Below are 12,462 nucleotides of genomic sequence, written 5' to 3' on the forward strand. Positions count from 1 at the left end.
TGTTCAAGTTGCAAGCAACGAGGTGACTTAGAAGCTGTATCAAGTCGTCAACCGAGCAGAATCTCACGTGGCACTCCAAGGCCTCAGGTGTTGTGTTTAACCCACAAAAGCTCATTTTACAGATGCTGCACAGAAACTTAACATTTCAGAAAGTGCAGTATGACAGAAATGAAACCGAGTAGATAGGCAATGGCTACAAATCTCAGGACATCTTTGGTTATTTCATAAACGATTCATGCAAACTCATTTCCCTAAGTAACATCTAGAAAAAGCAAAGTGCATATAATTCATGACATGAGATAAGAGCGCAAATACTCTTCAGCGTTTGGGGGTTTTCTTATTTTTAATGTTACTTATCTAAGAAGTCTTTTTTTTTTTTCTGTCAGAGTAGATGAAAAAAAATTATTCTGTTCTCTCCCAGTTTGCTTCTCATTGAAGGAAACAAAGAGAAACAAACACAAGAGACAGGGAGAGGATGCCTAGAAGGAACCTCAAGGGACCTAATACTTTAAGCAACTTAAGTGGCTTAACTTCAATTAAAGTTTAATTCAGTACACTTGCAACAATTGGAGAACACTGGGCAGGTGGCTCAGCTCCAGCTGCTTCTTATAAAATGAGTACAGTCTAGCTATAGGGCACTGGAGTTGGTTCTTAAAGACGACCTATCTTGTAACTAGCTAAATGGAGAAGAAATACTAAGTATGTAGAACTTTATATATATATATATATTAAAGAGTTTACTTATTTATTTGAGTGTGTGTGTGTTCATGCATGCATATAGGAGCAGGGTTGGGGGGATGGAGGGAGAGAGAATCTGCTGAGTGCAGAGCCCCAGGTGGCCTCCATACAGGGCTCAATCTCACAATCCTGAGAGCATGACCTGAGCTGAAACTAAGAGTCAGATGCTTAGCCGAATGAACCACCCAGGCGACCCAAAAATTTCTATTTTTGAGTTCCTTTCAGAGGTATGATTTTCAAGTAAAATTCACACAAATCAAGAGAATGTTGGACACTGTGTGGCAAGTATGAAAAAAAGTTAACACCAAAAATCCTTTATTGGTTTCAGAATACTTTACTCCTATTAACTATTCTTCACTAGGTTTGTCATATTCTGACTAACGTCACCAACTGAACGAATCATGGATTCGCCAAAACATACACACCAAGGCCCCAGTTATTAAGCATTTGTCTATGTGTCCCAATTCAACCAGTTAAAGGATTTTATTTTGATTACATGTGATATACTGCTAAATCTTTATCTTTTTTTTAAAAAAGATTTTATTTATTTCAGAGAGAGAGAAAAAAAAAAAAAAAACATGCCCTGAGCAGGGTAGGAAGGGCCAAGGGAGAGGGAGAAGGAGACTCCCCACCAAGCAGGGAGCCCAATGTGGGGCTCGATCCCAGGACCCTGAGATCATGACCTGAGCCAAAGAGCCAAGCCCCCCAATCTTTGTCTACTTTAATGTCAATTTGCAGAGCAATCATGTTAAAACAGCACCCATTAAAAGGTTTCAAAAATACAGCTCCTATAATTCTTAAGAGATTTTATTAACACAGTTCAGAGTTTACACTGATAGGTTTAGAAAAACATTAACCAATAATCTATTTTTCCAATTCAGCTCTTAGTGACCTCAACAGGATCTATCATCTTTGAAATCATTTTGAAAAAGACTGCAAAGATGTGGCAGTAAAGCATGCTCTCTCTCTCTCTGTATGACTGTCCATATCTGTCTGTTTCTGTCCCCTCCCCCTCAAGACACACACACACGTATACATGTGATTAATGCATTTATGAGACACATATCTTGATTTGTAGGGTTAACAAGGGCTTCATGTAGGTTAAGTCAGCTTTATAACGGGAAAGAATGGAGTTTGTACTCTCCTGACTGGCCAAAAGCATGAAATGCAGGGTTTCTCTACAAGGCGGACCTGTTCCATTCCATTTAGTCTCTCTGTGTCATTCACGCTGCTGTCACTACCTGGATCCCTCAGTTTGTTGAAGACAGTTTTCAAAAGGATGGAACCACAGAGACACAATAAGGAAAGCAAACTACCTGAAGAATCCATTTAGAATCAGATTTTGTTCTGAGTTTACAAATGACTTTCAAGATATGCAGAACTATCAGTTTTATGGCCCTGTGGTAATATGTTAAATGGTTACAAAATTGTTAAAGTTTAAACTATCATAATAAGTTTCCAAAACTTTATGCTATTATATGGCAACGTACAAGTGAGTCCTACACAATACCTTACAAGTGGTATGTTGACACATGAAGTGGAAGAAAACCATTTGCAACAATGCAAAGGATGGGAGTTTCAGCATATAAGATGAAAATGGAAAAATGGAAGTAAACATTTCCCAGACTCTTTAAAAGCAGTGTTCTCCAATTTATTTCTTTTCTCAGAGAGCATCATAGAGGAGAGATTTTATTCACTGGTAATATAGCAGATACCTCTGCTTTTACAATAAAAAGCTAATTTCTTTCTTTTTTTTCTAAGATTTTATTTATTTGAGAGAGACAGAGTTAGCAACAGAGACAGCAAGAGAGAGCACAAGCAGGGAGGAGAGCCAGAAGCAGGCTCCCCACCAAGCAGGGAGCCCAATGCAGGGCTTCATCTCTGGACCCCAGGATCTTGACCTGAGCTGAAGGCAGATGCTTGACTAACTGAACCATCCATGTGCCCCTAAAAAGCTAATTAAAATTACCATTTCTACTCTCATTTCTCAAAACTAGAAAAGCTTACCTAATAAATATGTTACAAAATATGGCCACACTCAGTTATATCCAAGTCAGCATCTCAGGGGTGTGTGTGCATGTGTCAGAAAAATAAAGACAAGAGGGGGGTGCCAATTACTGTTGTCACATTTTCTTCTTTTTCTTCTCTTTGCCTGCCTTTCAGGCTTATCTGTGCTCTAAAGATGCTGATCATGGATTTAGAAATTTCTGGGCATAATGAAGGTAGCAGAAGTCTTCAAAGCTTCTCATCACCGCCACGCAACTATCAGCAGGAAGTATGATATAAAACAATGAATTCTGTTCAATAACAGGCCTGAACATGGTTTGATGAGTAGTAAAAAGTTCCTTGAACACTATTTAACATATAGTAGACACTGAAGAAGAAATGATAATTCTTTTCCTTCTTTTTTCCTGAATTTAAAAACAAGGTAACTGACCTCCGAAGATGAGGCATCTTACCCAATATGCTAGGAAATTCAGTGACAGGGCTCTCTCCACACAGACCCAGGTCTCCATCCCTAATCCACTGCTCCCCATTTGATGACATGTGATAACACCTTTAAATGTGCCCCAAATTTTAATATTTTTATTTATATTTATCTGAAGACTGCTAAAATGGTGGATATATTCCTTCTGAAGCCTGGGCACTTTTTTTCTTTTTTAACCTACAAGTTCTATAATACAATTGCAGCATGAACAGAAAATGAGGTTTAGAAATGACTCCCACTAAAGCATTAAGTCAGCACTTGCAGGCAAGCAATGGGAGATTGTTCCAGGCCTCACAGTGGTACATGAATACCACCAGCATAGTCATTAAAACCAATTGAGATTCAAAGAGAACATGTCACATGGTGCCAGAACTAGAAACTAGCTTGTTTTATGGATGAAATGTCATGTAACGATAATTTTCTCAGAGCACAGAGTGGGCCTCTAAATAGCTCTCAATTGAATCTTATTGCTCTCTACCGGTTTGTTCTGCGATCAGTACTCTTTACCAAGGAATTAGCAATTACCAGGAAAAGCAAGAAAATAAGCACTAGAGGCACTTTCTCCCCCATGGTTTTTATAAAAGCAGTTATACCTAAACTTTTAAAGTTCAGATTTTACGAAAGGTACTTTTTACTATGGAATGTCTTACTCTTCTGTTCAACTTTATTTTACAATGGTTTTTTGAGCCAATATTCACTCTCTTGAAATCTTACTCAAGATTATAAGTGTCTAAATTCATAGAAAAGGTCTGGAAGGATAAAGACCAAACCTAAATGCAGTGCTATCTGTGAAGGGGAAGTTGATGTCCAGGGTCTGGGGATGCAGGGGATTCATTATCATATACTACCTATATACTTTTAATTACCCTTGAGAAGCATATTTCAGATGTATCACAGACTTAAGATTTCTAGAGAAAACTAAAATATAGGCTCCGATTTTAAGTGCTCTCTGTTGATTTTACACAAAGCCCTAGAAAACAGACATCTTTGAATGGTGATACTGACTAATCAGGAAGTCCTGCAGCTTTCATCCTACTTCCCATGTGTCACTTTTCACATGAGGGGTATATTACTCTTATACAAATCCTCAAAAATCAGTCAACTTACAGAATAATGCCTTCAAGAGTTTGTACAGGAAAAGTGTAATAGCCATTCTGAGTTCACTTCCTTTCCTGAACCAAATTCTCCTCGTTCATGGCACTATCACTGGTATGGACCACAATCAAGCCCTGTGTTGAGCTGCTCAAAGAAGGCTTTTTTGAAGCATGGCAGTCAACTCACTTGCTCCAAGCCAAAAATGGAATAGAAAAAATCCGTGTATTTTTAAGACACAGTAAGGGTGTGTGCCTGGTAGCATGGTCTATTTTTAGAAGTTACATTGAGAAACTTCCTTTTTGAATGCATGTAGGAAAAAAACAGTAATAGAAGGGTAACTACATGAATTATTTCATTCTTATAGCAGCTCTGTCCTATATGAGGTAGGCAAATCTTTGAAAGAACCTGTAGTTTTAACTCTCACTATCCCCAGAGGCTTATCTCTGCATTCATATGCATAATGAAAGGGGTTCCTGGATGGCTTATTTTCAATAAATAAATCTTAAGTCTCCAAAATCTTAAATAAGTTCACTAGCAGTAACAATAAAGTTTAAGGAAAGGACAGAAGTCCAGGGAATGCTAGCCAACAACTGAGAATGGGATGACAACTCCCAGATAAGGCTCACTTGGTGACAACCCAGAAGTATACCATGCATGGATTCCATACCCATCAAGTGACAGCTTGCCCATATTTTTACCTGGACACTGTTCGTGACTGATATGCTTAAAAAATAAGCAACAAACCATATTGTTGCACTGGTGTCAAGAGGCATACATTTCCACTGCCCAAGCCTAGATTTCTTGTTAGTATAACTTTTCTTAACCCTTGATTTAAATCTCTTTTCCTGAAGTATGAATGTTCTTCACCTCAAATCTGTTTGCTAAGGAAGAACAGAAGCTCCTGAGTAAAAGGAGCTTACTATTTATCAGAGCTCTTCTCAGCCCTCTCCACTTTGGTCTATGGAGAGAAGGTAAGAAAGAACTCTTCAATGAGTAAGAACAATCACAGGGCGACGGATAACTGCTCTTATATTTAACCAAATAAGGTGAAAATCATGTTATAGAAAATTCCTACTACTCCCTGAAAAGTAGAATAAATGAAACAGACCACAGTGATATTCATTTTCCTAAAATCCCACTTTTGTCTTTAAGGAACCAGATAATATACACCATGTGTTTAGCACATTTTAAACCAGAAGTTGGGGGATCCCTGGGTGGCTCAGCAGTTTGGCGCCTGCCTTTGGTCCAGGGTGTGATCCTGGAGTCCCGGGATCAAGTCCCACATCAGGCTCCATGCATGGAGCCTGCTTCTCCCTCTGCCTGTGTCTCTGCCTCTCTCTCTCTCAGTCTGTGTCTCTCATGAATAAATAAATTTAAAAAATATAAAAAATAAAATAAAATGAAATAAACCAGAAGTTGTCTGCTGAGAAAGTTCTTCATAGCTCCACATTCACACTGGAAAGTCAAAAATTTCCCTGCATCCACACTAAAACTTAGCTTCCGATGCTGCTCTTGAAATTAAAGGTAAACACACAATACATTCTGAACAGCCAGTAAATGCGATTTATTGACATTGTGAGTTATGAATACTTATACAAGTTAAATGTATCCACAAATAAGCTGAACTTTAATAAATATATTCATTTCCTTTAGAGAACATATGCACACAAAGCGAGGACTAGGGAGAAGATCAAACTGAAAACAGCATATACTCAATTTAAGTTGATTTCAAACCATAAACTCTTACCTCTTCAGGTCCACGGTTGTGACACTAAATACAACTCCTTTGAGCCAAAGAATCATGAAGAGCCTCTGCGAAAAGGGGCAGTTTCCTATGCTTTCACCATCACTGCCAGCCTGGGAAACAGAAATCAACATTAAAAAACTGGGCCAAAGTAGTGATACTCTAAACAATAGACCTTTTTTGATTTATAACCAAGGGTTCAAGAAGACAGGAAAAGTTACATTATGGAAATAAGGGTGGAAACTCGGGTCTTTTATTCTGCTCTTTCATTTACCCCTCTCCTTAAAAATGGCCAATCTACTACAGCACTGTCCTAGAGAAATTTCTGGAATGGTAAAAATGATCTCTATTACCACTGTCCAATCCAGTAGTCATTTGTGACGTATGGTTCTTAAAAATGTGGCTAGTTCCACTGAATTTTTTTGTTTTTAATTAATTTTATGAAATAGAAGTCATTTCTTGTTCTATGAGACAGTATTCTTTAAAAGGCAACATAAAAAGGGAAACTTGCAGGTGTGTCTCTCTCCAGAGTTAAATAATCACCAACCCCCACCCATTTAAAAAAATGTTCATTATGAAAATCCCATATCCTGTTTCACGCATTCCTTCAAGAAGTAAGAAAATAATAAGATATCTTTTTAAAAGGTATCTGTAATCCTATTTAGTATGAATGGAGCGGTGGACGACTTCCCCGAGCTCAATGATGAAGTAGAATTTTCCTAAAAATCAGAGGGGGACAAATCTTTACTTCTGTCATGTATGCTCCCAGCTTACAAAGCAGGGATGAGGAAAGCAGGGAACAGGAACAGGGAAAGCAAGCCAGTATGCTGGAAGAGAACATTCTGACACTTTGCTAGGAAGCAACACAGCCCATTTCACCACAAAGTCTGTGGAAAAAGCCAGAAATAACTTTCAACAGCTCATTCAAAGATGCATGGTTCAAGTTTCTGTTTATCATCCCAAAGTAATTCTCAAAATACTCAGAAGCCACGTCAGTAAGATGCTTACATTAGTAAAGTTACTAATTCCTAAACTACTGGGGAAATAGGGTGGAGTAAAAAATAATAATAAAAGCAGTTACCTGACTAAATGTAATACAACTAACAAAATACATGGGCATAAAAGGAGGATCCCAGAACCCTACCCTAATCAGACAGGAGAGAGTTGCACAAGTGCACTTGGCTTTTTTTTTTTTTTTTAAATCATTCTTTATCAGAAACGAAACATACACAGAATTGTAACCAGGGTGAGTCATATTCATTTCTAGTACTGCAACTTGCACAAAACCTGACTTTTTGAAAAGAAGGCCTAGTTCTTAAACTTTCACATGATTAAGAATCATCTAAATAAACATTTTAAATGAAGATTTCTGGGCCTTAAATCCAAAGATTCTGATTCAGGAGAATTCCTGGGTGGGGCACCCTGGCACTGAAGGAGATCACAAGGCAAAGTGTCTGTACAACACACTGAGAGACACCGGTATGGGAAAGTCAGGATGATACTCCTTTAAAGCACAAGTCCCGGGGTGCCTGGGTGGCTCAGTGGTTAAGCATCTGCCTTTGGCTCACATCATGATCCAGGGGTCCTGGGATCAAGTCCCAAATTGGGTGCCCCACAGGGAGTCTGCTTCTCCCTCTGCCTCTGTCTCTGCCTCTCTGTGTCTCTCATGAATAAATAAATAAAATCTTTTTAAAAAAATAAATAAAGCACAAGTCTCTTCATAGCACTAAGTCATCCTATGATACAACGTAACAAAGTGGTACTCAAAGTTGCTTTTTTTGAAGATGCTGGCCATTCCAACACCTACAGGACACCGGTACCATACGAGTTTATCACAGATGATAAAAAGGTAAAATACTATCTTTCCATACTGCTTGATGATTTGTATATGTACACAAGGTTGTAGCTTTAGATAGTTAAATCTTATCATCATTCTTGTTGTTTTGTTTTCCCCTCTCGGTATTAGCAGCAGAAATAGAACTACAAGAAAATGTATACCAATTTCAGACTTACTGAAGAAGCAATAAAGTCTGGTAGACAAAGAACAAGTCTGACTCAATCTGTCTTATTCCATTTGTTTCATCTATAAAATGAACCATAATTTCCAAAGATGCCTGTCATAGTGTTAATTGTATCGGTAAAGAATTTGTAGTAAAGATGTTACAGGTAGGCACTTGGAAAGCTATTAAAACAAAGGCAAAGCTGGAGATAAACAGCGATTGGCTACAGATCAAAAATATACCACACCACAATTTCCTACAATGGTCTGCAGAGCATATGCTAGAGTATGGACAGAGAAATCTTGGGACATAGACACTGCATAACGACCTAGTCAAGATGCAAACTCCCCCTTTCCCATCACCTCCTTTTTCTACAATTTTCTAGCACATTTTACCAATGTACTCTACTCTCTCAGACATATCTGAAGCTTGTTACACATCTCCTACTCCTTATAAAACTATTCTTTTATGCACACAAATAAAAGTATGTGTACCCTTCAAGAAAGATCTGAAAAACTGCTATTTTAATTAACTACTCCCAAAACTCATAAAAATTCAAATAAGAAACATTGCCAAGTACAAGTTTTTCTGAACTTTTAATAGCATGAGAAGATTGGGAGCTAATAACCAGATAATGTTTTCATCAAATACAGGGAAACTGGAAAAATTTGGATTTCTAGAAGTCATAAGTCAAAAACTTCCTCCTTTAATGCATGTTGTAATAATAAAATTGCATTTCAACATTTCAATAAAATTCTACTCGATTCAAGGATCAAAATCATGCTCTTCAATATGAACTACATTGAACATAATTTACTGGCACAATTGAGGAGGATGTTATGGTAGAAAGCATTATACTCTGAAAATCAGGATACCTTTATTCTATACCCCCATTTTTTATTATAGCAATAAAAATATCAACACATAGGTATATCTAAGAATAGCATCTAAGTACACTTCTAAAAACAAGAACTTTACTTTTTTTTTTACTGCTTCTAACAGTACATTCATTATGTTAAAAGTAATCAAAAACTGAAACCCTGCAGAAAGTCAGAGTTCCCCTACCTTTGAACCATTCACTAGTTACTTATTCTTCCAGATTTTTATTGTGTGCATACTGCTTTTCTCTTTGAAAAATGTGATCACACTATATATAACTTTTTTATAATCTACATTATTTTATTCTCAATTTAATGTAATCAACCCTCCACCGGCTGTAATGTGCCCACCAGAATGGTGTCCCAGAGGGCCAGAGGGAGCCAGGGCTTTCAACCCCGCCAGCCAGAAAAATGAAGCCCTATTCCTCCCCACTCAGGTGGGGTCAGACAAGGCCCAGTATACAGCAGTCAGGACGTTCACCATCAACCAGAAGTAATGAGACTACCTCTCCTGGGAGTCAGGGGAGACTACATAAGGAACTGGAACTCCCACTCCTGCCTGGCAGGAATGAGGAGCCAGTCCAGGGGTATGGGTGGAGGCCACTGTAGATATTCATTCTCTATCTGTCTGTAACAAGGCAGTGTCATGCCCTTCTCCCCTCCCACTCTCCTCCAGAGCAGAGTCAGAGAAGTCTTACTGGAGTGCTAGAGAAGTTTAAACAAAGTTTAAACAAGATCCAGAGTCTCATAATATGAAAATGTCCAGGTTTTGATCAAAAATCACTTGTCATACTAAGAACCACATCAAACTGAATGAAAAAAGGCAATCAATAATGTCTGACACCAGTATGACAGAGGTTTTAGAATCTGCTGACAAAGATTTTAAAGCAGCCATAATAAAGGTGCTTCAATGAGCAATTATGAACAGCTTGAAACAAGTGAAAATACAGCCTCAGAAAACAAACAGAAGATGTAAAGAACCAGAAAGAAATTCTATAACTAAACAATTAAGTAACAGCAACAAAAAAAGAGCTCAGAGGATGAGCTCAACAGCCAAATGGAAGGGACAGGGAAAGAAAGAATCACTGAACTGGAAGACAGAACAGAAATGATAGCCCACTCTGCACAGAGAAAAGTAAACTGAAAAAAATCACACTTCCTATATATTTCCATATTTTGATGTCATCCATCTAACAGTTATTTTTGAAGGCTTCATTTATGCTATTCATCTAACAATTTCATTGGTATAAATTTATTTTCTAGAAACATTTATATAGATGCCCAAAGACACAAGTAAGAAGGAGGCATACTGAAGCACTGTTTGCAACTACGAACCACTGGAGACCACCCAAGGCCAACCACTAAACGATCTGTTCATTACCGACCACAGCCAGAGGGTAGAAGTCTGGGCTGCCCATGTGGCCTTTGTGCATGCATGGGCAGTCCGGTCATGGTTTTTCTCCGTGGTGTTTGAAGTAAAGCAGCTGTTGTCTGAAAGTCTTCTGTCTTAAGCTTAGGCTGCCTCTCTCCTGGCCCTCTGGCTAGAGAGGGCAGACAGACCTCTATTAGAGCTTGTCTGCATCTGTTGGTGCTTCCAGCTGCCAGCTCCTATAGCTCTGAGTCTGGGACAGATCAGGGCAAAAAAAAAAAAAAAAAAGACACTCACCTACTCTGCCTTCCCAGAAGTGGAAGTCTCTCAGAAGTATTAAATTCAGAAAGCAAAATTTAAAATGTAGAAAATGTGGTATATCCATACAGTGGAATAGTATTCAACAATAAAAAGCAATGAGGTATTTTGATATAGGCTGTACGTAGGATGAATTTTGAAAAATTATGCTAAATGAAAGGAGTTCATCACAAAAAAACACATATTATATGATTCTATTTATAGGAAAGTGTCCAAAATAGGCAAATCCACTGAAACAGAAGGAAGATTAGTAGTTACCTACCTAGGGCTTTTGTAGGGCAGGAAGGAAAGAAGGGTGGGGAATGAATACTAACAAATACAGGGATTCTTTTTTCTGGAGTGCTAAAAATGTTCTAAAATTGGACTGTAGTGATGGCTGCACAACTCTGAATATACTAAAAAACACTTCAAAAGTACACATTATACGGTTCATGAATCCTATCTCAATAAAGCTGTTTTAGATATACTGGCACAAATTACAAGTATAAATATACACATACTAGACAAGATTTTAATTCGGAATACATAGTTTTAATATGATGATTCATATTATACAAAAAACATACATGCCCATAATATTTTCTCAAAAATTAGAAAACCCAAGATGCCTGGGTGACTCAGCAGTTGAGCATCTGCCTTCAGCTCAGGGTGTGATCCCAAGGTCTGGGATGGAGTCCTGCATCAGGCTCCCTACAAGGAGTCTCTTTCTCCCTCTGCCTATGTCTCTGCCTGTTTGTGTCTCTCATGAATAAATAAAATAAAATCTTTAAAAAATATATTAGGAAGCCCAAATAAAGCAAAAACTTGAATAATCTCACTGACACAGATATAACCACCAATTTCCAGATAAAGGATGAGTCTTAGCATTCATTTAAGTTTTGTTCTTATAACAGGGGTAGTTTGTTTAACTTGCTTTCTGGGGTTCCTCGTACACACTATTCCTCACCCTCCTCCCTCCAGGCCTCTGTTGTAATTCCCAAATTGCTTAATACCAGTATTTAATCAGAAACTGGAAGATTAACTCCTACATTGCTAAATAGGGGTCAGTGGTTGATGCCATAAACATTTTAATGTTTTACTAATTCAAGGTTAAGGAATGGCTCACTTAGAAAACCTAGTTTAATCAGTTGTTAGAATAGTCATTTTAAAACACCCAAGAAGGTGAGCTTGAACTTCATTCCTCTCTATTTCTTTGTGTTTAAGGGACAGGAGTGGGGGTGATGGTGACTAGGGTAAGAAAGACAAACCTGAGAAATGAAGGCAAAAATGTGCTTCTGATGATTAAATTATTTTCCCTGACACATTTTCTAGGGAATACATAAAACAGGATGCCAAAAGAATAAATTTAAGAATTATTAGGCTTCATTTACCTTTAGGGTGGATTCTATCTAACTTAGCTATCTGGATACACAAAATGACTTGCTTTGACTGAGATTAACATAGAAGTCTCAAAACAACATGATAAATGGGCAAAGTCACCTGGTTTCTATTATTCACTTTTTCAGAGTTTTTCCTAAGTACATGCTAGAACCAGATTTAGAGTTCTAAAGTTTAATAAGCTATCATCCTTCTACGGAGTCTGCAAAGAATCGAGGAAACAATAAGGTTTAGAATCTGGATTTGAAGGCTGACCTCACTACTTATTAGACGTGTAATCTTTAGAAAGTTACTTAACATCTGTAAAACTTGACTTCCTCTACCATGTTATTAGGGGGTCAAATTAGTTAGGACACAAACAGTTCCTGGCACATGGTAAGAGTTTAGGTAAACGTTATTTGACCTTAAAGATATTTCACGGACTCAAGACCTAACAACGGGCTCTTCAGCACTTA

General features: G+C 37.9%; 1 protein-coding gene across 1 annotated transcript in view; it reads right to left on the reverse strand.

Annotated features, from left to right (window-relative positions):
* The window catches only part of CLIC4 (chloride intracellular channel 4), a 70,543-nt gene that overhangs the window by 27,145 nt on the left and 30,936 nt on the right, over positions 1 to 12,462 (reverse strand). The window contains exon 2 of the mRNA XM_038531560.1: positions 6,069 to 6,178. Coding sequence (XP_038387488.1) covers positions 6,069 to 6,178 — 110 coding nt within the window. The remainder of the gene's footprint in view (positions 1 to 6,068; positions 6,179 to 12,462) is intronic.

Source organism: Canis lupus, chromosome 2 (genome assembly GCF_011100685.1).
Source record: "Canis lupus familiaris isolate Mischka breed German Shepherd chromosome 2, alternate assembly UU_Cfam_GSD_1.0, whole genome shotgun sequence".
NCBI lineage: Eukaryota > Metazoa > Chordata > Mammalia > Carnivora > Canidae > Canis > Canis lupus.